The 24,365-nt window shown below is 41.0% G+C and overlaps 1 protein-coding gene across 6 annotated transcripts in view; it reads left to right on the plus strand.

Annotated features, from left to right (window-relative positions):
* The window catches only part of cntn2 (contactin 2), a 75,919-nt gene that overhangs the window by 23,528 nt on the left and 28,026 nt on the right, over nucleotides 1-24,365 (plus strand). For 3 of the 6 annotated variants that reach the window (XM_084349964.1, XM_084349965.1, XM_084349963.1), the window contains 3 exons: nucleotides 18,402-18,566; nucleotides 22,546-22,687; nucleotides 24,053-24,228. In XM_084349964.1, the coding sequence (XP_084206090.1) occupies nucleotides 18,506-18,566; nucleotides 22,546-22,687; nucleotides 24,053-24,228 (379 nt within the window). In that variant the 5' untranslated portion in view covers nucleotides 18,402-18,505. Of the gene's footprint in view, nucleotides 1-3,464; nucleotides 3,594-3,942; nucleotides 4,086-13,115; nucleotides 13,136-18,401; nucleotides 18,567-22,545; nucleotides 22,688-24,052; nucleotides 24,229-24,365 lie in introns of those variants that run through there. The other 3 variants (XM_084349967.1, XM_084349966.1, XM_084349968.1) reach the window with 3 other exon arrangements.

Genomic DNA, 24,365 nt, shown 5'->3' on the forward strand with positions numbered 1-24,365 from the left:
GTTTTTGTCTGCAGCTGGCTTTTTTTTCCTTTCTTTTTTTTTACAGATCAACTGCAAGAAAAACATGTAATACACCAGACACCAACTGAACATACATTTAGGAAATTAGGTTAATTTGTGGTGTGATTAAACAGTACATTTATTGGGGGCCTCCCTCCCTCTGAATTAGGGTCAGGAGGATAGCCTAGAACAGGCACTTGGCCGTGGACATGGGCCAGACTGATTCCTCCCTCCCTCTGGTTGTTCAGCGGACTACAAGGCCCTCAAAAATCTGTCAGATGTGTTGTGTGTTGTTGACGGGAAGAACTCCACTGTTTGTCTCATATACTCTCATCAAGTAAGACGAGATGTAAAAGAAGCAGGGAGTAGCAGGGGCCTATTTTAGAAAGCAGATTTAACACACTGAGCCTTAACCTTGGGCAGAGAAAAAAAAAAGCTCATCAATGGAGTGCTGATGTAAGATTCACCATGGCAACAGGTAAATAAAGATCAGTAGTAGTTTAATCCAGTGGAGCTGGGAATATGAATGCATGCCAATGCAGATATTTATCTATAAAACAGGAGTGGAGAAAGGAGTCAAACATTAATTAGGCTACCATATTTTTCAGCATAATCCACATTCACCATTTACCAGACTTGAAATTCCCTGATAGATTAAAGTCTTGGAATCCTATCGTATGTTGCATTCAGTTTAGACCCTAACATGACAAACTGCAGGTGGTAGCGACTGATTAGTGATGATTAAAGCAGTCATGTTGAGAAGGTCCTTGGGTTATGAACTAACATCTAAAGGGGAACTTCTAAAGACTTAAAGTTCTGCAAATAAATGTGTTCCAAAAAGTGCTCCAAAATTAAATTGGAGAAACTAAACACTGTCAGACAGCTGCTTCAGGTTCAGCACAAGGGGAGGCGTCAGAGAGAAACTCAGTCAGTTGAAGACAATCAGCCAGCGAGCAAATACTGTGTTTTGTGAAACGTTGTGTTTTGTGAAACGTTGTTTTGTGAAATGTTGTTTTGTGAAATGTTGTGTTGTAAAATGTTGTGTTTGTGAAATGTTGTTTTGTGAAATGCAGTTTTGCTTTCTGCAGTGTTGTTGTGTTTGACATTCAGGGTCACCTTACGAAACAGCCCTGCAATTGCACGTTACTGTGATTTGTGTTGTATAATTTTCTATTTTTCTTATTGACAATATGACTTATGTTTATGCCTTAACTGGATTTAGTATCAGAATTGTTATAAAAGGCTAACAAGTGCCTCATACATCAGTGTTACCCAGCACTCACCTTTCTTTCCCTATCTGTCTTCTTCCTGCTCCATCTCTCTTGGTACTGTTGTGTGCAGTATGACAGAGGAGCAGGGACATTACCAGGGCTGGGTCTCAACAGGGACTCCGGTGGCGCCGGTGCCTGACTCCAGAGGTCACAGTGTCTGGGTCGGGTCTCAGGAGAGCCTCAGTGCTCCAGATGGAAAGGGTGGGTGGGGGAACTCATCTACCTGAGTGTTAGCTGTCCCTGCTGGGTGACACAAGGATAGAGACAAACAGGATGGGATCCTCACTGGCAGTAATACAGCTAAGTAGTTGAGAAAATCCCCTTTGGGACTGTGAATCATACCTGCCAACACTCCAGATTTTTGTGAGTCCCCATTTTTGCCCTTTCTCCCGCTGTGCTCCCGATTGGTTATTTCTTTTATTAATCTCCCTTTTAATAGTGATACAAATCAAATGGTTCAGTTTCTGTGTGGGATGTGTGTCATGATAACTGGCAACCTGACCCAGAGGTGAGCATGCTGCCCTCCTCATATTCACTTTCACACATAATGTGATTTTTGCCCCAGTCATTAAATAGGAGCAGTGTGAGGAAAAATCTCTTTATGGCCAGTATGAAATGATTACATCCACCAAAAATGTATGGATAGGCATGCGAGTATTGTTTTTAGACAATTGCAAGAACTTGTTTTGTGCACATCTGCTATAGATTATATCTCTGCCTGGGTGGATGTGATTATATCCTGGACCAAATCAGTCCTAAAGACTATATTCAGTCAGTATCTTTGAAGATTGTTAGTTTAAATGTAAAATATTACATGGTATATGTCAAAGCCTTCTCCTATTTTCTAAGGATGACTTCAGTAGGTTTTCAAAGCCTAATCTTAGTCTTATGTGTAGTAGTAGGCAAGTAGGACCAAATGTGTGTCATATGTCTCCTCTGAGGCGTTTGATTAATAAAGGCCCAAGAAGGAGGGAACGATCACGGTGGTCTCTTAAGTACTTCAATGGCCAAGCTGTCCAGCCATGGCCCTGGGTGCATGGCTGACCTTATTCCTCCTACATCCTTTTCTGGCCTGAGGTCAGCTAAGATGGGACAGGAAGTCAGAGGAGATGGCGATGACCACTGAAAGGCAGCACTTATATCTGAGGTCAGAAGTCGCACATCTGCTGATACACACGCACACACACAATACCCTGAGGCTGTGTGGAGTTTGTCCTTCAGCCAGAAAGAAATCAGAACAAGGTTGTGAAGCAGAAAGGAGAAAGTGGAGTAGAGTGTGTGTAGGGCTGCACGATATGGTCAAAAAGTGATGTTGTGATTATTTTGATATATGATCATTTAGAAATATAATTCATGATTATTATGGATAATTACATTTTACATAACAATTTTCATTGTCATTGAAAAACCAGTAAAATCATGATGATGTGGCATTTCTTGCTGTATTTGCCAAACAAACATGTTTTATTACATCTGGAGAACAAGCTTTGTAGGCCAGAGCTTCTCTGCAGCACTATAACATTTAATTAATAACACTAATTTGTGACACAAACTACCTTTATAAAATAATTGCAGTTCTTGCAATTTGGATATTGCACTCAGTCACATTGCGATTTTGATTATTTTGCAATCAATTGTGCAGCCCTAAGTGTGTGCTTGTATGTGCATGTTTGTGTGGTCTTTTTGTTTAAAAAATGATTATTGATTTTCAGTTGCTGATTAGTTTTCTGTCGATCAACTAATGTAGAGCTGTTTATTTTCATTAGTAAGCTGGTGAAAGCTATTCCATTTGCAATTATGTAAAACAGAGAGAAGCCTGCTCTTTTTAAAATCTTTTAAACTGACAAACATCATGTAAATCACACCACAATTCAAACTGGACCAAAAAATTATTTGTCAACCCAGTTCTGCTCTCACGTCATGTCAAGTGACTGATTTGGGTGGGTTCTGTGAGTGCTGCTGCAGTGGTACAGTGGTCAGCCACTGTGCAAGTGCCCTTCATGTATGTGTCAGTGATGTAAGTGTGGATTGCACTTCAGTAAATGGTTCTCTGTTTAACAGAGCCAGAAGTGGCAAACGGGAGTCATAGACCCACTATTGTTCCCTAATGATCAGACTCACACACACAGAAAATAGATGTGTTTCACTGTGTTCTGATGATGTCAGCCACAGCGTGCATGAAGTCATCCTTCTCTCAGGCCCCACACTCCCCTTGTTAATGGATGGGAAACTAATAGCTGGTTCAGGGTGCAGCAGGAAGCCTGGAGATTTTTATCTTTCCCCCCTGGTTGGCTGCCTGGGTAGGGGCTCAGTTTTGTCTTGGTATGTGAGTATGTGAGCAGTTCAGCATGTCTCAATATGATCTTTCATTTTTTCCATCCATTAATGTTGCAATAATTGTGTTTTTCCCAGTATGTGGTCAGTCAGTTACTGCATGACTTGCTAAAAGTGGTGGCAGGTACACAGTGTATTCTGAAGTCTATGAGTTTCTCTGGAGTACTAATTAGATACTTTTTCTGCTTGTTGATCACAATCAATTAATTACAGCATAGTGATGAGTTGATTATCACTCTGAGTACAGGAGGTTGATACATGCCCGGGTGTCATTCTGAGACATTCTTTTATAGTTACTTTTATTCTTTCAATTTAGTTTTTCTTTGCCTCCCAACAGGAAGTTGGATCAAACAATCAGCTTGTTGCTGCACATCGACTGTTATGTGAGCCTATGTGACCTGCAGGCAACCATGACCCCCTTCTGTGTACGTCTGCAGAGACCTCTGGTTATTTTGCAGAACTGTAATTCCAGCTTCATGGGTGAGATTGTGTTGAATGCTGAGCTGAAGTCAACAAACAGCATTCTGATACAGCTGTTCTTATCCCCAGGTGTGTGAAGACTGAGGGGAGGGCAGTAGATATGGCATCCTCTTTCGATCTGTTGGTTCTGAAAGCATACTGGTGAGGGTCCAGGCTGGCAGGGATGTTGTCTTGGATTTTTGCCTCTCAAAACATCAGGATGGGGTAGGGCTGGGCGATAGGTCCTAAAAATTGAATCTCTGATTTTTTCACACAAAACTTGATTTACGATTTTTTTCCTTCTTAAAAACAACCTTCAAATTACAAAGTATTGCTTTCATTTTAATGCTTTTATTGTAAACAAAGTGGCCCTGCCATTGTAAACAGTGCACCTTCAAAGTCATACACAGGACACACACACACAGGGCATGTGTACCGTTATGTTGAATCATCAATCGATCATCCGCAAAACAAAACCAGTTCCAAACCACTGACTACTGAGACTGTGTCTTTTTTTGGGAACGACCTCTTTGCTTGCTGCATTGTTGTTGTGTCTGTCTCTCTGTGGGAAGTAAATGCGGGGTGGAGGGCGGAGCCCACTATGAACTACGTAACAACAGCGCTTGTTGGTGAGGTGTTCAAGGCACATGATAAACATTCCTGTTTCACTGAAGTGTAGCTATAAAGACTCCTAAAGAATCTGAAACGCATGTCCATTTCATACAGTGTTTGGCCAGATTATTGAATATTATTATTATTATTATTATTGTTGTTATTATTAGCAGCATTTGTATGATTCATTGGGCCTCGTCCCTCTCTATGGCCAAGTGTAGCATGTAACAGGTGAAAACACTTGTGTAGTTTGTGTGAAGCAACCTTTCCGGGCTATCCATTCATATTCACACTATGCCCTTTCCAGTCATATACAGTGAGGACAGAATAAGTTCAAGAGTTTCTTGAAGTGTTCTGCAGGATCACACACACTGATGAGATAAACTCCTAAAAATCTTCCTATCTGACAAATGGTAGGATAACAGACTCACTCCAAGGCAGAAATACCATCCTGTTGTTTGAAATGTATTGTTCAGAAAGGGCACGGTCAATAGTGTTAAAGGGCAGACTAAGGTCAAGCAGCACTGTACTGATACACAGCACTCTCTTGACTCAGCACCCATCAATAATACATTAGTATAACCCCAAGACGGATGGCTTGGTGCCAAGTAACTGCACAAACCAGACTGAGAGATTACAGTCTGGTGATTTTAGAATGCAGCTCCTGTACAAGCAATGAAAGGAGTTAAAATTACTTGAGACGTGAAAACCACAGCAAGAAAAGTCTACATCGAAACAGGAATGATGACGTAAGCCATGATATTATTCTTATTCACAAATATGGAATACATGTTTAGAAAAACTGCACAAAATAAAGCCGACACTGTAACATGATTGAGTTTGGTAGTTACACACACGGTTGATGAAGAGCATCAGTATGTCACTGAGCTGTGTGTGATGTAGATGGTTGTTGTAGCTGCAGTATAAAATCAAGAAATCACCCGGCCAATTTCTCTGGGACGATAACGGACTCTAAAGGACAATGTAAGGAGTTCATAATGGACTCTAGTGGCCAGGCCAGTTTTTGATCCTTGATTGTGAAATCAGCTCTCAACCTCTTTTGATTCTTTGGAATCTCTCTACTTTCCCCTGACAATAATGCTTTGCCATCACCCAAGCTGAAGGACCTCCTCAGATGGTCAACCTCTAAGCAAGCATATATACATAAATAAAAATAAAGATATGAGGGGAGAATTAAAATACACATACATGTTTGTAGATCTTACAAAAGCTCCAAATCATTGAGGTGGATCATGCTTGCTTTTTCAGATGTTTAAAGGATAACTACCGTTTTTTACAACCTGGACCTTATTTCTAGCAAAATATATGATCATTTACTCACCCAGATAACTTTGGTGTCATTTGAAGTCGTTCGGACGAAATTAGATCCAGTGTAGCGCCGATATATCCATATAATGCGAGTGACGGGGCGCCGACACACAGCCTCTATATAACACATTATCTGCCACGAAACTAGTTCATTTCACCAATATTTTGTTACGATATGCTAGTGCTATTCCCCTCTGAGTCCGGGCTCGTCTGTTATCAACATCCGGGGTCAAACTAGCAGTAGCAGCTACAGGTAAACAAGCCGGCTGTCGCGGGTGCGCGCGCAGATAAGAGACGACATCTTCCAGGTCAGAGGTAGTAGGTCAACCTACAGACCCCGGATGTTGACAATAGACGAGCCCGGACTCAGAGGGGAATAGCACTAGCATATCATAACAAAATATTGGTGAAATGAACTAGTTTCGTGGCAGATAATGTGTTATATAGAGGCTGTGTGTCGATGCCCCGTCACTCGCATTATATGGATATACCGGCGCTACACTGGATCTAATTTCATCCGAACGACTACAAATGACACCAAAGTTATCTGGGTGAGTAAATGATCATATATTTTGCTAGAAATAAGGTCCAGGTTGTAAAAAACGGTAGTTATCCTTTAAGTATTCTCACAAAGATAGAAACCCCAAGGTAGGGTCAGACGCACAGCTTACCTCATGCACAAATATTTGGTCTGAATGCAAAATAATCCCTCTAGTCGTGCTTTTCAAAGGTCATTCATTTCTTTTCTGCTTTTTAAAAGGGCGACTTCACACAACAGTGCTTGAGCGGAGAGATTTAACTCTGGTACCACATTTGACTATTTCTCAAACACACATATCTGCCCCTACACACTCTCCACAGTGTGTGCATACCATCAGTCTGACTCAGACGAACAGAACTGAGCGTCTTGCTTACCATCTGCATGGTATAAGAGCTGGAGCACTGTAGGGTTGAGCTTTGTTGGATGCTCAGCTATTTCATGAATGGCTGCCAGACAATGGAGAGCAGGGCAGCTGGTCCACTATGTAGCCATACCAGTGTTTCCAGTCTCTTTAGGAGATACCACAGATTTTGGGCAGAATAAAAGAGCACGACAAGGAATTAATCTTAAATTTGAAATCAGTAAATAAGAATTGGTAGGACAGTTTGGTAGCACTTTAAAGTGATGTTATCATTATCAGTGTAAAAAGTTTTTTGAAAATCACTTGTAGTACTTTTCATAAAATCTACATAAAAAGGCTCTGATGTACATACAGACAGCAGAGCAAACAGACAATGATAACAATAAACCTCCTCTCTAAAGCTACATTAGATGCAGTCTGACACCAGGCTGCTCCATCATGTGGAGTCTGGGCCAGCCACCATCCACCATGTGGACAGTACCTTACAGGCTCCTTCTACCACAGAGAGTATTCTAATTAATGAGATCTGTAGGCTAAGCTGATAAAAATCATCAGCATTGTTTGGCTTGACTACATTGAACTGACTCAGTGAAACAGACTGCAGGTCTATAACCAGGAAGATATGTATTCCAACATAACAAAATAATACTTTTTTGACAGCTAATTTTCCAGAGTAAAAACACATTTGTCCTCCTCGAAATATATTGAAATCAACAGTAAAGCATCAGAAGTTGTACGTTAAAGCAACTATAATCGATATTTTTACAATACTGTAATATATAGAGATGCAACGATACCAAAACTCATCACAATATATAGTCCACGATACGATAATTATCACGATATTAAAGATGACTTGGACGATATCCTTTAATAATAAATGTGATGTGTACAGCATTTATTATTTGTATACAGTTTGTATTTACTTTTTACTTGAGTCATTTCTGCTTTCCTTCTATAGCCATGACCCAAGCATGAGCAAAGAGTAGCCATGAATTATGTTTGGCAGTGAATGATTGGACTATGTACAATCACAAAACAATACAGTAGCCAGTAGCCATTAGCATTCCCTCCCTCCCTCTGGTTGTACAGCAGGACTACCGGGGCACCCAGGGAGGTCTGAAATGGCAGGACAGCCAGAGTCACTGTTTTCTGAGAAAAAGCTTTAAAAATACTACCGTCTCAGAACAAGTGAATATTGGATTTATAATAATAAAGTTGTCAAGAACTAGACTCTAAATAAAATCTATGTCTGCTGGATATAACTGAAATATTTTGACGGAACAGTAGACAACTGTAGTGCTGCAGAGGTGTCCTGTCCTACTTATCTTGTTTTCCAGATTTAAGAAAACATGTTCATTTGGCAAAGACCCCAACAAATGTCACTTCATCACAATTTATTTGTTTCTTTCAGTGGAAATGAAAATTGTGATGCAAAAATTAAATCTTTAATCGTGACTTTATCACAATCACAATATACATATAATAATACAATACAATATAATACAATCTGTCAATTTTTATTATTATTTACTTTGTATTTTTTTTTATTTACCATATTGTACAGCCCAATAAGCAACTGTCTCTGACAAGTTTGCAATGTCAACAACAGTTTTTTAAAAAGTTGGTAACACACAATTCAGACAGTTTTTATGTACCAACATGCAGCTCAGCACAACAGTTAAAGGTTCTCTGTGAAATGATTTTGTTGTGCTTGAAGCTGGTAGTTGGTTTATGTGAACGGACTCCATTTGTAACCCAGCGTTAGCTCCTGTTGCTATCTGTTAGCAGAGCGGAAAGAAGCACTAAGAAGATGCAGCCGGGAACGTCATTAATTCACATCCTTTAGACTGTCGTGGAAAACCCAACCCGAGTCCTTCACAAAGAAATCCACAGTCCAGCAGCATTAAACTACTTAAACAAATCATCCACAGGACAGAGATGAGGAAGGTCTCGCTTTTCACGTCACATTACAATCTGCTCACATACAGCCAATATAAAAAAATATGAATAATTGTTTTATTTGCTACAAATTGTTACATAGAGCCTCTCTAATCTGACATACCAAATCCACTAATGTGACCGACACTATTTATACACAGTTTAATACTCTTACTTTCTAGCAGAACACTGATATTTGTCTCTCACCAGTAACACTTACTCATTATATCATGACACCTAAAACAAGACTATCATAAATGATGTCATTATTTTGCACAATTTAAGATTCCATTACACCAAAAATAAAAAAATAAGATTCATTAAAAATGATTTGGTTTTTTTTGTACTGTCACAGCTGGCTCTAGGCCATGACAAAAAGAGAGACTCACTGTTTCAAAGGAATTAAGGATAAAACAGGCAACGTGATAACATGAGGTATGAAAGTCAGTAATCAAAATTGTCCACATCAGCAGCAGAGCACCAACGGTTAAAATGACACAGCAAATCACGAGCATTCTCCACATTAGTCTGCTTATCACCTTTCACCCAATCTCTGAACTTCTGACAATAAGCCTCAGGGACCAACTCATATTTACGCACTGTAACCCAGCAGGCTTTGAGAAGCGAACTTAACAGGCCACCCCACAAAAATCCTCTGGATGTGCTCCCGAGACTGCTGCCCAAGGACAGCTGACATTAACCACGTCCCCACCACTCTAACCAAGAAAATAACAAACGGACACTGCCCAAAGGGGGAGGTGTCCCTAAAGCCTAATGGGGAAACTCCAAAACAGGGAATCGGGGTGGTAACACTTACATTCTCTTCGGATCACGGCAAAATAATCCTCCTGCAAACAACACAGAGTCAACACAGAATTACCAAGCACTAACATGTGGTGCATCTCCCAAAATTAATTCGGCAAACAAACAAAGCAACGATCAAGACACTAAATGCGCTAAAGAGTTGATCTCCGAGTGCGACGCTTTAGGAGCTTTCCACCTTTACTCTCCTCCATGTTACGTCGCACTCAGGGATCGACTCTTGTCGACTGGCAGGACGGAGATGAGCGGAACAAGCTACTGCTAACGTGAGTTGTTCAAAAACCTTCTTTTTAGTAAACTCTGTGTACACAAACAATGTTCTCAATGCTCGTGTTCATGTGTAGAGACCCTGGTGATACTACGAGCAGTTTCATGTTGTGTCGAGTCTTCTTAGTGTTTTAAAAATAGCGATTTTGATGCTACCGTAATGTTGCCCCTAGCACACAATTGAAAATGATTTTGACCCGAAAACGAAACTACGGTAAATCTTGCCTTTTTTGTCGTAATTATGCTTTTACACGAAGGCTTGACTCGGGTTCCTTCACAAAAAAAGCCAAGGTTGCATTTTGGCGAGAGTTTCACTTTAACTCATTATGAACCAAACTACGACCAGAAACGCAATTTTGCAATATTTATTTTTTAGTGTATAATGGTCACAAAGGGTCAAGACATGACCATTGCCATTGCTGTTGGTTGCAGGGGAACTGTCAATGTAACGCAAGTAAATACAATTTAAAAGAAACAAACATCCGGCGCTGCTGTGAATATAGCTTTAATGTGTTCAGTCATATGGTTAACGTTACATGGCAAAGTAAAATTATGATCAGTAAGAGTGACATGACAGTTGTTGCAGAAGAGTAAAGGATGGGAACATTAACATTACATTATTCATTTACTTCCAGGCGAACAATGCATTTCACTCAGCATGACTGTCTGCAGCCAGGAGCTGCCTTGCCTGCCTACCTCCACAGAGGAAGCATCATCATCCTTTGCACAGTGTCATATTGTGTTACAGCATCCCTTCTAGAGAGTACCTGAACACTGAGCATGGGCAGATAAAGCAGTTTATCAGTGTCAGTAGTAGACAGGATGTCTCCAGTCACTTCACAGTCCAGGTGGCCACCGTGTGACTATTATTCAGTGATGTTTGAACCAGTCTAATGAAGGACTGTTTTTGTATTTTGTCCACACTAAATCAGGTTTCACTAAGCTGAGATTTTTGTTTGCAAGCAGTGAAACAAGATGAAGGCCGTGGGTCAGTCTTTTCCAAAAGTAAGAGCTTCTCATTCTTTACTGTTATCCTAGGCTGTGTTTCTGACTCCTATTAGACACAGACAGAGAAAACAGATTGGTGGGTAGTGTGAAGGCAGCAGATCAGGCTCAGGCTTACACTTACCCCGCAGGGATGGCCACAGAGATTCAGTGTGCTATCAGGAGTAAATGCTCAGAACCTGAAGGGTCGACACTTTGAAAGGAATTCCACAGGGAATGGTTGTTTTTTGTTTGTCTTCAGAAAGGATTTGCTGCTGAAAAACTGACCTTGAAGGGTTTTTATTCACTGTAACAAAATAACTAATGCAGTATTCAAATTGTCAAATATTTCAGTTTATCTCACTGTGATGTTTTCTTACTAATAACTGTTCTGTGTATTCTAACTATGTCTTGAGACAGAGATCATGTGGTTGTGAAATAGTATTAGACATGTTCAGACAAACCTTCACCTGGTTTAGCTGTAGCATTAGTGTCCTAATGTGCTGCAGTGTCTGTGTCACTCTCCTCAGCTTTTCATCTCCCTCCCTTTGCATTGTTATTGTTCTCTTAGTTCTTAGATTTTTTTCTAGGTCTTTCAATACCGTTCACAACGAGAATCCCATCACATGCTAACACATCTTGTTTTTAAGAATCTGGTGCAATGTGAGCAGAAAAGTGTCTGTGTCTAAGAATTTGCCCTTGTGTTATTTTACAAGCCACTGACAAATCAACTGTTTTTCGTTGAGATATGAGTACGTGTTGCTCACCTCCTGTCACTCAAAACCTAGTCATATTAAATCTAAACCAAAGCATGATGGTTGCAGTAGCTTTAGTTTGGGAAATTTAGTTCAGTAAGCACAGTTGTGTTTCCCACACACAGATGCTACTTGCCCAGGTATGAACACAAAACACAAAATCACACCACTGCAAGTAAATTCTCAACCTATCTAAGTGTCACACTTTTACTTCAGTAAAACATCTAATGTGGTTTCTGCCTGTTATAATCACTGAGCTGAGTGTACTCTGCCGTACTCTGATGCCCAGACAATGAGGGGTCATGAAGTTACATGATACACTGATCTCTTCTTACTCTCTCATGGCCTCTCTCTCTCTGTCTGTCCTCCTCTTTATTTTGTATCATCTCCCATCCTCCTCTCCCTCTGTTCATCTGTCCGTCGCTCCTACATTTACTCTTCCTCTCGTGCACTCTTTCTCCTCCATTGTTATGGTTTTTGTGTCCAATTTTCCACGTATATTTAGATTTCATTTTAGCTGTAACCTTCCCTTCTATCTCAGCAGGTTGTGTGAGAGTTCACACTGATAGTGATGTGTGTGTTTGACTGAAGTCAGACAGGCCTGGTGCGTGGAAAATTGTAATCCTTTGTTATATTTAGTGAATGAAAGCCAATAAAGTGGGGTTGTCTCTTTTAGGACATCAGGTGATACACAGATAGAAGGGGCCCTCAGAGGTCCTTTGGTTAGAAATAAAAAAGGGAGTTGACAGTTTCAGACAAACCAAATAAACCTAGTTTATCAGACTTATGTGCCCACAAAGCTAATTTCCTTATTTTGATTGGGAAATAATTTCCTCTATGCATGGATAGAGGACATAATAGATAGAGGACATAATTAAAGTTGAGTGTGAAGTTAATTCTTGACATAGTAGTTTGACACCCTTTCATCATGGTAATTCTAAGTGCTGTATCGTAGGCAACTGGAAACTGAAACAAGTCCAGTTGCTTACAATACAGCACTTAGAATAGTAGTTTGACAAAAGCTCAAGAACTTGGTCCACTTACTAACGTTTTCCCTGAACTTTCAGCGTCATCTTTTGGTCTACATCAGTAAATGGAGTGTGCTCAATTGTAAGTGACACCTGAGTTTGGTTGTGATGATATTTAAGTCATGTCAGGACAACTTATCTTGGGATGAATGTGGCTGTGAAAGGTTCAGCAGTTTCAAATTGAAGGTCCACTTACATCAAAACTCACATCACACTTTTTGATTGTACATGATTGATACATTTGGTTCTTGCTGTGAACAGAATTTACACACAGTTCTGTCTTGAGTGTTGACCTGGAAAATGGAGGACTTACAAATACCCCCCCAAATCTGACCTTTTGTTCAGGCAGTATTGATTGTAACTGTTCTACTTGTTTTCATTAATAGGTAGGACACAAAATAGATGGGATACTGTTTGACCAGTTGTTGAATGTAAGTAAGTACATTTACTCAAGTACTGTACCCAAGCATGGTTATGCTTAGCTTTATAATTTTACTTCACTACAGTTCAGAGGGAAACATTGTTCTTTTCGCTCCACTACATTTTCTTGCTTTTCACATTAGGATTTACATATGTATATCTTTATTGTTATTGACAGTAGTATTTTATTCTATATTTCTGTTATTCTATTGTGTATTTTTATCTTTGCTTTTGCTTTTATCTATTTTTTTTATCTTTCACTCAATCTGTAAGTTGCTATAACACGTGAATATCCCCGGTGAAGGATAAATCAAGTCTTATCTTATCTTCATCGGCTGGTAGGGGCTGAGTGCTAAGTTCTCAACATCACGAAATTCATCACTGCTCTTTGGAACCTGCATATTGTCTCTCCTTCATTCCACTACTGCCATGCATACGTACTGGACACTCAGTCACATCACAATAGGACTAATCTAGCATGCATGCAACATGGAGCACATGAAAACAGCTTCAAACACTGAGATTTGTCTACACTTTCCAGTTATCTCTTAAATCCACAATTTCTGTTTAAAAAAACATTTTGTTATGTTTAAAGTGACCCTGGTTCATTTCCTTTGAAGAGAGGAGGGGATTGTGTTCTTGTCAACACAGTTTGGTATTGCAGTAATTCACTGTGATCAAATGTAAAGAGAGGCACATTAGGGGCTTTGTCAGGAGCCAGTAAGAGCTGCAGTGCGTTGTAAAGGTCAGGACACAAATGAAGCCTTTTTTTTCCCAAATTCATTCAGCTAATTCAAATTACTACTCAATATGTTCATTTTCAAAGAGCCCCACTCTTTGTATGCCCTAGGGTATTTTTTTAAACAAAACAATAAAAGTGAATAAAATGGGACTGACAGAAAAAATAGTGCTCTTTGTAAGATTTCTGATTAGTGTAGTGGCTCACAATGGAACCATAATGACTCAAAAATGACTCCCAGACGTGAACTGCGTGACATATTGATCTGTTAAACAGTGGCCCTTTGAAGACCTCTACATTATAGCAACTCTTTAGAAGCTTGAACTATGTTTTATTTTTTCCACACTGGACAAAAACCCCACAAACAACCACTGATATCTGGCGTTTGTCTTTAATGTGAATGGATATAATCTGCATTCATTCCCAGGTCAAACAACAGTAGTAATTCCAGCTGTTGATAGGGCTCTAGCTCCAATCGACTGTGATGTAAACACAACACCCTTGTGACTTTTGTGACATTGAATGTAACACAAAAAAGGCATGCTTGTCTACTGGCAATGTGAAAGCCAGCCACCCATTTTTAGCAGGTTTACCCGCTTATTAAACAGCATATGCACATTAATTTAACTAACCAACACTAATTTTGGTGTGTAAGTGGTATACATCTTACAGAACCTTTCTTGAATTCTCCAGAAGGGTGGCTTCTGTCAAGGTGCAAGCCTGAAGAACAACTGCCATGCACTGCAAACAACTTTGTATTAAGAAAGAACCTTGGATATATTGGATGGCCTATAAAAGAAAACTGGGATGATTTTCTCAAGGCAAGCTGCAGCCCTGAGTGCATAAATGTTTGTTTGCAATTTCCTTTCAAACCTTTAATTTTCTGTCCAATTTCCAGCACATATTTTCTTTTTGGTGCATTCTGTCCTGCCACTGTGGTGTTCAACATTATCTCAGGTTTGTTAACTTCAAACTCATAGTGGGGCTTTAACACTAGCAAAAGTCTCTGAGGAGGGGGACCTCAACAAAATTAAACTAGATTCACTGCAGCATCATTCATTGAATGCTGTGTTACAAAAGTCCACACAGGTTTGATTTCACTGTGGTGGAATCATGTACAGTGAAGGGAGTCTGTGGTCTAATTTGTTGTGGGGTCTAAAGAATAATTAGGGAACTTGTGTTTACAAAGGTATTATGCAAATGTGTACGATAGCAGGTGAGCATTTCTAAAGGCTTCACAACACTATTAATGATCCTACTATAATAAAATACTTTCTGGTATTACCTTTTTTATAGAGAATGCCAAATGGATGGAGAGACTGTAGAGAGAGAGAGGGCAGAGAGAAAGTTTGAGTTAACATTTAAAAGACAATGAGAAGAGTAACTCAATAACTGTGTCACATGTTGGCTGAAAACTGTTTTTTAATGGAGATAAAGTTTTAGCTGAAGTTCAGGAGCAGGACCTCACCTCAATCACTCCCCTTCCTGTCATGTGCCTATATAAACCTCACCATGCTTCATGCCTGCCTTTCTCGTTTCTTGTGCATGGAACATCAACCCTATCACTCATAAGAGCACCACATGGCAGTCTCAAGTCAGTAGAAACCTTGGACTCACCCATGGATTGCTTCGACATGGACCTCCTGTCCATCAGCCCCTCTGACAAGGACCTCCTCAGCTCAGCTCCAGTCTCCTTTAATCTCAGCCTGCAGCAAGCCCGGAGGACAATGGTACCACCCACATGTTCCACTAGAAGAAGACCAGCCACCACCAGAGGAGTGAACAACAAGGCAATTCCTCCCTCATCAACTCCTACTTGCTCCCTCGCTCGCTTCCCTAGACAGGCGACCCACCTGGGACATGGACGCATCTCCACTTTGCACTCAGGGCCCTCCAATAAGTCACAGCACATCAAATGTGATAAATGGCACCGAGATACTGGGTTCACACAACGCTTCTCGTCCTTCCAACAACCTCTTCCTAATTCTACTGGCACCAGGTTGCCACTTCCTCTCCCCACTACATCCTCTTTGCAACAACCTCTATGTCTCTCTATTGGCACCAGTTCCTCTCCCCACTACTGTTTCTTTTTCGTAATAACCTTCATGGGCGCATTCTGAATCACATACTTTTCGTTTTTACCCTAGTATGTACCTCAGCTGCCCTTACAAATTATATACTGTTGCATTCAGTATGCATTCAATTGGACACAGGATGTTTTCCAAATCACATACTTTTCTTTTTACTATTAGTAGGTAATGCAGCAGCCCCTATAAGTACATGCTGTCGCATGCAGGATGCATACAAGTGGTACAAAGGGTGTTTTCCGAATCGCATACTTTACTTTTACTATTAGTACATTATGCAGCAGCCCCTACAAAGTACATACTGTTGCATGCAGTATGCATACAACTAGAACATGCCACTTTGTTGTGACAGTGCACTCTGAACTTTGACCCTTTCGCTCCAAAAAAAACATTGCAGCCTACATACAAAGAATTCAGTACTGACACTTTTTTCAAATTGTCATTTCGGTTCATCTGTCAGGGAGCCGTTAAATGTTCGTCCTGTCTCGGCTTTGTTTATATTTGCGTGACACACCGGGATGAATGTGACATATCTTCCGCTGCACAGAGGATTCTGGGTCAGAACAGCCAGAAAAGCACTGGTTTGCATACTCCAAAATGCAACCGGATGTAGTAAGATGTCATAGTATTTATGCATACTGCATTTCACATACTTTGTATTAGGACATACTTAATAGTATGGTAGCATGGGTAGTGGAACGCAGGGATTCTCACATTTCTGGCACCGGATTGCCAGTTCCTCCCCCCACTACCTCTTTGCAGCAACCTCTACTTACGTCTACTGGCACCAGGTTGCCAGGTCCTCTCACCACTACCTCCTCTGTAACGACCTCTATCCCTTTCTACTGGCACCAAGTTGCCAGCCCTTCATTCCTCCTCTACAGCAACCTCTCCCACTTCTTACTGCCACCGGGTTGGCACTTGCACCAAGCAGCTCAGGGCTGCCTGTCTCCCAAGTTTCTCTCTGCAACCCACCAGCCATCCTTGCTGCACCATGTACAATTCCTCCATACGCACCTATCCCAAGAAACATTCAATTTTCCTTGGCTTCAGAAATCCCTCCATCTAGCAACTTCCTCCTCAACCCTCTCCCGTCTCGTCATACCTTCGACAACAAATCCTCACCAATATGTACATCGACCTAGCTAGATATATAGAGATTTTCTGTCTAGCTCCAGTTGACAGGATTTTGATGATTACCTGACTCTGGTCCTCGAACTGGTCCTCTGTTTCGGAGGCACAGGTTTTCTATCACGTTCAGTTCACCTTCAATGCAGCAGCACGGCTTCAACAATTTAGGACACACACGTGGGGTGCCTCGACTACAGTTGCACTGTCGCACCTTTCCTGCTTCAAGCTTAATCCTCCACACATGGATCATCTAGATTTCGCCACTGCGGGAACCATGCACCTTAACAATAAAATAAAATAAAATAAAGCTTAAAAAAGCCAAAAGTCACAAGCTTTGTTGCCTCCATACCCTTAGCCCAAGGCATGGACAAAAAGGTAGACTGGTGCTGCAGTTAGGAGGTCGATTCATCTGCAATTACTTCAATGGATCTGGCTGCAGCATACCATCACTTCCAACACAGATGCCCTCGACAGCTCATCCAAAGCTGAAACGTGCCCCTGGAAGCGCCTTCTCGCAAACTGGAATGGCATCACCTTCATCTACGAAGACCAACTGTCTAACCCATACATTATTCAGCTCTTCACTGATGCTGCCCCTTCTGCCGGTTTTAGGGTTTCTACAGCCAGTGGTTATTGTAAGCCACATGGGCACCCGAGTTCTCAAGTCCTTTCAAGAACTTATTCAACCAATTTTCGAAATCTACCCCCATCATAATCGCTGCTCTGCTACTGGGACACAATGGTCAAGAAAATCCGTTCCCATTCACTTCAATAACGTCAACTCCCAATCTCTTGTCCCACTACTTCAAGACCCTACATTCTAGCCTCCTACCTCACCATCTAGCCCATACTCCGGAATCGACATTCCCATTGTTCTTCTTTGGTTTCCTTCGGTGCTCAGAGTTCACCACACTGTCTGCTAAATTTAATTCTCATCTCCATCTATCCATGTCTGACCTTCACTGCATCTCAGAAGAGTGCCTGGTCTACACACTCGATCTAGCAAAACCAACCAAACTGGCAATCCAATTCCTGTAATGTACCACCACCACCTGCCAGCCCTGGGACAAGCCGTAGATCCCTTCCCCACACCGCAGCTGCTCAACACTTCATCAACATTGCACTTGTATTCAATTTCCTTCTTCAACATTGTACTCATATTCTACCTCAATAAAATATAATGTGCATCTCAATGATGGTGTTCTCCTTGCTCATTAACAAAACAAGATTTTTACATTTCTTTAAGCCATCCATTCTAAATAAATTCAGTTCCTCTGTAGAGCTGTTATTCATGGAAGTATTCTTCTTTTTTCTACACAGGGCCAAATTGGACATCTCTTCTTCCAGTCTGAAAAGGATAACGGTTTTTGATCCCATCTGCTCCCGATCTGTTTGTGGTCCTGTAGTAATCCAGCTGGATCCAGATGATGGAGCGCTTGCTGTGTCTGCTGGTCCTCAGCTCCGTGGCTCTGAAGGAGGCTGTCGGTAAGCCCCACTTCACAGTGTGCTGTGCTGTGCTTCTTCTTCTTCTTCTTCTTCTTCTTCTTCTACTTCCTCTTCTGCTTCTTCTTTTTTTTTTTCCTTCTTCTTCTTCTTCTTCTTCTTCATCATCTCATACAACTAAAATGCGTTCTCAATTACATTTAAAGGGAAACATATTTATGCCCGGATTACAAGTGTTTCACAGAAAAATAAAAAATACTAGAACGAGATTGTTCAAATTCATGTGGTCGGGAGCATTGTAGCAAAGCAAGAAAACTGACGGCAAAAACATGTTGATTAAAAATGTATTTTTGATATGTCACAAACAAACAAAAAAAACTTTTCCGCTCAAATGTAATTAAGAATACATTTGAGTAATGAGAATGTAATTTCTAGGTGACAGGATCATCCCCATTTTGCTTTAGCAGTCAATAGTGTCCCCAAATTTCCTCGTATCGCCCTGATATTTTGAATCTCGACACACTTAACAGAACTGCTAGAAAATATTTGTGGTTGCACATCATTTACTCGCTGCAGCAACATTTAAAAAGTAGTTACATTTTAGTCGTTAACTCACACAAGTGTGTGTGTGTGTGTGTGTGTGTGTGTGCGCGTGTGTGTGTGTGCGTGTTTTTGTGTGTGTGTGTTAGGGAGATAGAGAGAGTGAGTTGAATGTGTGGGTGCAGTTCATGTGGAGGCCTTTGGGGACTGATTAAAATTTCATGATTGTTGTTTTGGACAGCGGGTGAAGGGGATTCAATTTTCTCCAAGAAGTCCCTTTCCTCTTCTCTCCACCGGGCCTCAGTGTTGAAAGACACCGATATGATGAATGATAGATGGTGGACCATTGTCACTTATGTTGGAATTAACAAGCTCTGCTGGTCTGCTGAAATTTGCAGTCACAAATGTCCAGTCTCCCTTGGCTCATAATACACTGCAGAAAAGTGATGTTCATTATTAACAATGGTCAACTGAATAATATATGTGCATGCTCATATGCACACAGACACATATTATAAAGTCTTCATGCGTCTGCAATGTTCAATAGAATATTTGCACAGTGTGATCTGATACATGGCAGCTGTGAAGCCCAGTAAAGCTGCAGCCATCATCAAGCTGCGGTGACATAATGCCCTACTGAAAAGTAAGCAGGCAGGGCAGTTAGTCACTGTTGTATAACAGATATTTTGTGAAAAAAATGCTCTGTGAGCAGTTGCAGCACATGACCAGGGTCTTGGAAACTATTTTCTGCTCTCGTAGAACGACAGGTGATATATTTGAGGGGAGAAAGAAGTTAGGGTTAAGTTACTTTCAAAATGGTGGCTGTTTGTTAAAACCAATACACATTATACCTAACACTGTGCAGGCTGAGTCTCCACAAGTGTACATTGTTTAAACGGTAAATCCACCAATTTAACAAAATAAAATGTTTTCAGGTTTTGAAAAGCAAGAAGAGTGTGTGGAGAGAAAAGATGATATCTCTGTTCTGCGGTATTGATTCTGATCATTTGTTTTAAAACTGTCAATAATGAGCCCAACAGTGTTACAGGAGTGCAATGTTAGACCAGTTGAAAGCTTTTCAAAACATGGTGCCTACGTTACCTCCAATTTAACTTAGCTACTGAGTAACATCACCGGAGGCAATTTATCAGATTACATTCAGCTTCCTCTGGAGCCACAAAAGGCTTTATTCTACTTTTATCACATATGCAGAAGAACTCCCCAAGAACTGGAAACACACCTGGAAACACACGGATGTGTTAAATGGTGGAGTCACCCTTTAACTCACTGTATGCTCAAAGAAAATGCAAAACTCAGAATATACTTAATCAGACTAAAGTCAAACCTAATAACTTTCCAGCCACCGGTTTTCAAGATCTGTTTAGAATTATGCTGACAATGTTGATATTGAATAAAGAAAAGATCTAAAAAAGATATTTTTTAGTGTAACGCCACCAGAAACACACACATTCACACAAATGCCATATTAGCTTTGAACAGTAATGAAATGCTGTCACCAGATGTTCATGCATTAAAGTCTGTTTTGGTTCAAATCTATCAAACGTGTACATTTATTTGTGTGTGTACAGTGTGTCAAATCTAAATTGAATTATCAACATTACAAAAAAAACATTCGCCCATTGGTGAATAACAACTATATTTACCATAGCATTACCAGCGTCACGTATTTTAACTGAAAGTTAAAATTTGGAGGTTTTATAGTCCCTTGAAGTTTAACATATCTGGTGTTGGATGTTCAAATGACTAAAAACCGAGTATAAACCCATTACTTAAATTTGAATGTCATGTCTGCGCCACTTGATGTCGCCATTTTCTCTTTCTTTCCCTCTTCTGTTTCGGGACTGAGTGGCGCGCAAAGGATCTTGGGATATGGGAGGCCGCGAAAGATAGTAGCGGTGCGTCCTCCAAAAAGAGGGAAGGGCAGACTGCATTTGTGGGCTGCATTTGAAGGAGCCTTCGAATTTGGACAGCCTTCGCGCGGCGTTGTGACGTAATTGCCCTTCAAATGCACCCTACGAAGGCTGCAGCCCCTGAATTGAGACACAGCCGTTGACTTAAACCTGCCTTCATGTGGGTCGTTAGGGCTAGGTGAGCCCAGGTGTGAATGGTTGTTAAGCTGTCTGAGGAGAGAACTCAGTACTGCATTGTAGGTGGGTGATAAGTAATGTCTTAGGCCACCTCCTCTGGTCAAAGACAGTCGTTCCAGTTTGACATAGATGGATTCTTTTACTCTTTCAAACCATCTGTCTTCTCTGGACAAGATGTTTACATTGTTGTCCTCAAAGGAATGATTTGTCTCCTTCAGATGTAAGTGGACAGCAGAGTCTTGACCTGAGGAGTTGGTCCTCCTGTGTTGTGCCATTTGTTTATGGAGAGGAATGAATCCTTTGTCCTTTGAGTGTATTGAGTGTAATAACAAGATGGTCAGGGACTGGTCTTGTTGTGGACTGACATCATCAGACCACATAGCATTGGGTCACAGTTGTGTATACAGCTCATAGAGCAGTGTGAGGAGCCTGTTCAGTGGGTGATGAATTGACCCTAAGTAGAGAACAGATGGTCACCCTTCCCTCTTGCCCTCCTCTATGCTTCTACAGAAATACAACTCAAGTTAAAAAGTCCTTGTTACTTGGCTTTGGACAGTCTTTGCCTTATTCCTGAGATGTCTTGTTATGCCACTGAAATGTATCATTTTGTCTAAATGAACAAAATAATAGGAAAAAAAAGGGAGCAGAGCAGTAATCATAGGGAGACTAATATAACAGTAGCTTTTTGATTGATAGTAACGGAGACGGTAAAAAACAGATGATAACCCCCCCCCCAGCACACACGCATACAGACACACATCCCCTCCCCCCTCACCCTTATTCATTCTTATTTATATTTTATCTATTTATTTTCGTTTTAGACTGGGTTTTATATCTATTCGTTATGTTGTTTATGAGCTGCCAGGATAATCTTTAAGTTAATCTAAGTTCTTTTTTCGTTACCTGCCTGCTTGCTTCCATAGAACAAAGATCCCAAGTCCCCTGAATTGACTGAGTTCCTGCACAAAATGTCACTCTGTGTTCAGATTTTGAAAAATAATTTATAATTTGGGATTTACTTATTACAACTTATTTGTAGCAGGGCCAAACTTTGGGCAGCCCTGGCCTAATTTATCAAGTTTCAAGTTCAATCAAGTTGTTTTTGACAGTCTAAGTCCCAGCCTCTGCTTTTCCAGCTTTAGATCAAACAAGGAAAAGTTTTTACATTTTTCCACAATTCTGTACTTTTTTATATTTGCAATAGCCATTTTTGATAGATGAACAGAGTAACAGGAAACTGCATGAACCAAGGGGAGATATGGCTGATAGGAAGTGCTGTTTATGAGTACACAATAGAAATGCCTCACCACTCGGATGTTTCTGGCACAACGTTTGGTGTGTGATTAGTGTGTTGTTAAAACTGTTGATTCCAGGTGGAGACGTGTGTGTATCGGGTCATGACAGCGGGCCAGTGTTTGAAGAACAGCCCAGCAGTGTAATTTACCCAGAGGGCCTGAAGGAAGGCAAGGTGACCCTCAGCTGTCAGGCCAGAGCCAGTCCAGCTGCTTCCTACAGGTGGGAACACACACACACACACACACACACACACACACACACACACACACACACACACACACACACACACTCACTGAATGTGATCAGTTTTAGGGAGCATATATTCAACAAAAATTTGGCCTATGAAGGTACATTCCTCAGAGGAAAGCGGCGCTTACAGTGCTGCCCAATTATCACAATAATTGTGATATTATTTGTAAATCAAAGAAGGACCACTGAGGTGAATAGTAAATATAAACATATGACTTCCATTTTTCCATAACTTTGATTAACAACACGTCCATGCTGCTAACATGAACAAAAAGTAGAGTTTGTTACTCGTTTTTTTCTCAGTGTTCTGGTGTTGGTGGATCACCTAGATCCTTAATCTACATAGCAGCTGACACTACTGTATGATACTGACGGCCAGTACGACAGTTCAGTCCTTGAGATTCAGGCAAAAGAAGGCTCAGTATCTCAGCCACATTTGTGAAGCTTTTGATCTGACACAGACCTCAGTGACCCATTATGACATAGTGAATACTTAGATTTCCCTCTTATTTCATGCATGACACAGAAATCATGTCGATCAATGCACTTTTTCTGTGCATATATCAATATTTTTCTGTATTTCTGTGTAAATGTCAGTCTTAATATTAACAGTTACACTTAAGTATGACCACAACTAGTAATTTGTCATGTTATATACACTGATCAGCCACAACATTAAACACACTGCATTGTACCAAGTTGATCAATGTTAATCACTTCACCTGTCAATGTTCACCTGGGAATCCTTGGGTCCTGGCATTCATGTGTATGCCACTTGACATGGAACAACCACCCAAACACTGTTACAGACAAAGTACCCCCCCTCATGACCATGGTGCTCTCTGATGGCAGTGGCACCTCCAGCAAGTAAATGCAACCTGCCACCATAAAAACTTTTGAGGAATGGCCTGAGGAATGTAACAAACAGCTCAAGGAGTTGACCTGGCCTGGCCCTGCACAGCTCCCAATCCAGTCTAGCATCTATGGGATGTGCTGGAACAAGTCTGGTTCATGGAGTCCAACCTACAGAACTAAAAGCATTTGTCGCCAATGCCCCGGAGCCAGACGCCATGGGACAACCCTAGAGGTACTGTGTTCACGCCTCAATGGGTCAGAGCCAGGTGCTATCCACTGTGGGACCTTTATGGATCGGATTTGTTCAGGGATGTTCCATTGTCACGTTCCTTGGGACATTCCAGTGCAGAATGTGTGTGCAGGAATGGGAGAGACGCTGCTGTAGGGCTGCATTCATTTCACTCATGAAGTTCATTGTGAGACATGTTTATCTCCTGTTTGCTGTGTTATTATCAATTAGCCACGCTTTTTGTCTTGCAGATGGCTTGTGAATGGCACAGAGGTCCCACTGGGTTTGGAACCACGTTACACCTTGGTGGCTGGGAACCTGGTGATCAGCAGCCCTGAGTCTATTCGAGACACAGGCTCTTATCAGTGTCTGGCCATCAACCGCTGTGGCACCATCATCAGCCGAGCGGCTAACGTCAAATTTGGCTGTGAGTGAGAAAAGGCCTTTCAACTTTGGGTCACTGTGGCACGGATCGTTAGATAAAATCATGATTCAGAGGATTTACTTTACACTAATTCTCCTCAGTTGTACATTGGTTACCATGAACTGTGTGTATTGCTGCTT

The sequence above is a fragment of the Pagrus pagrus genome (genome assembly GCF_965226575.1).
Source record: "Pagrus pagrus genome assembly, chromosome: 3".
In the NCBI taxonomy this organism is placed as follows: Eukaryota; Metazoa; Chordata; class Actinopteri; order Spariformes; family Sparidae; genus Pagrus; species Pagrus pagrus.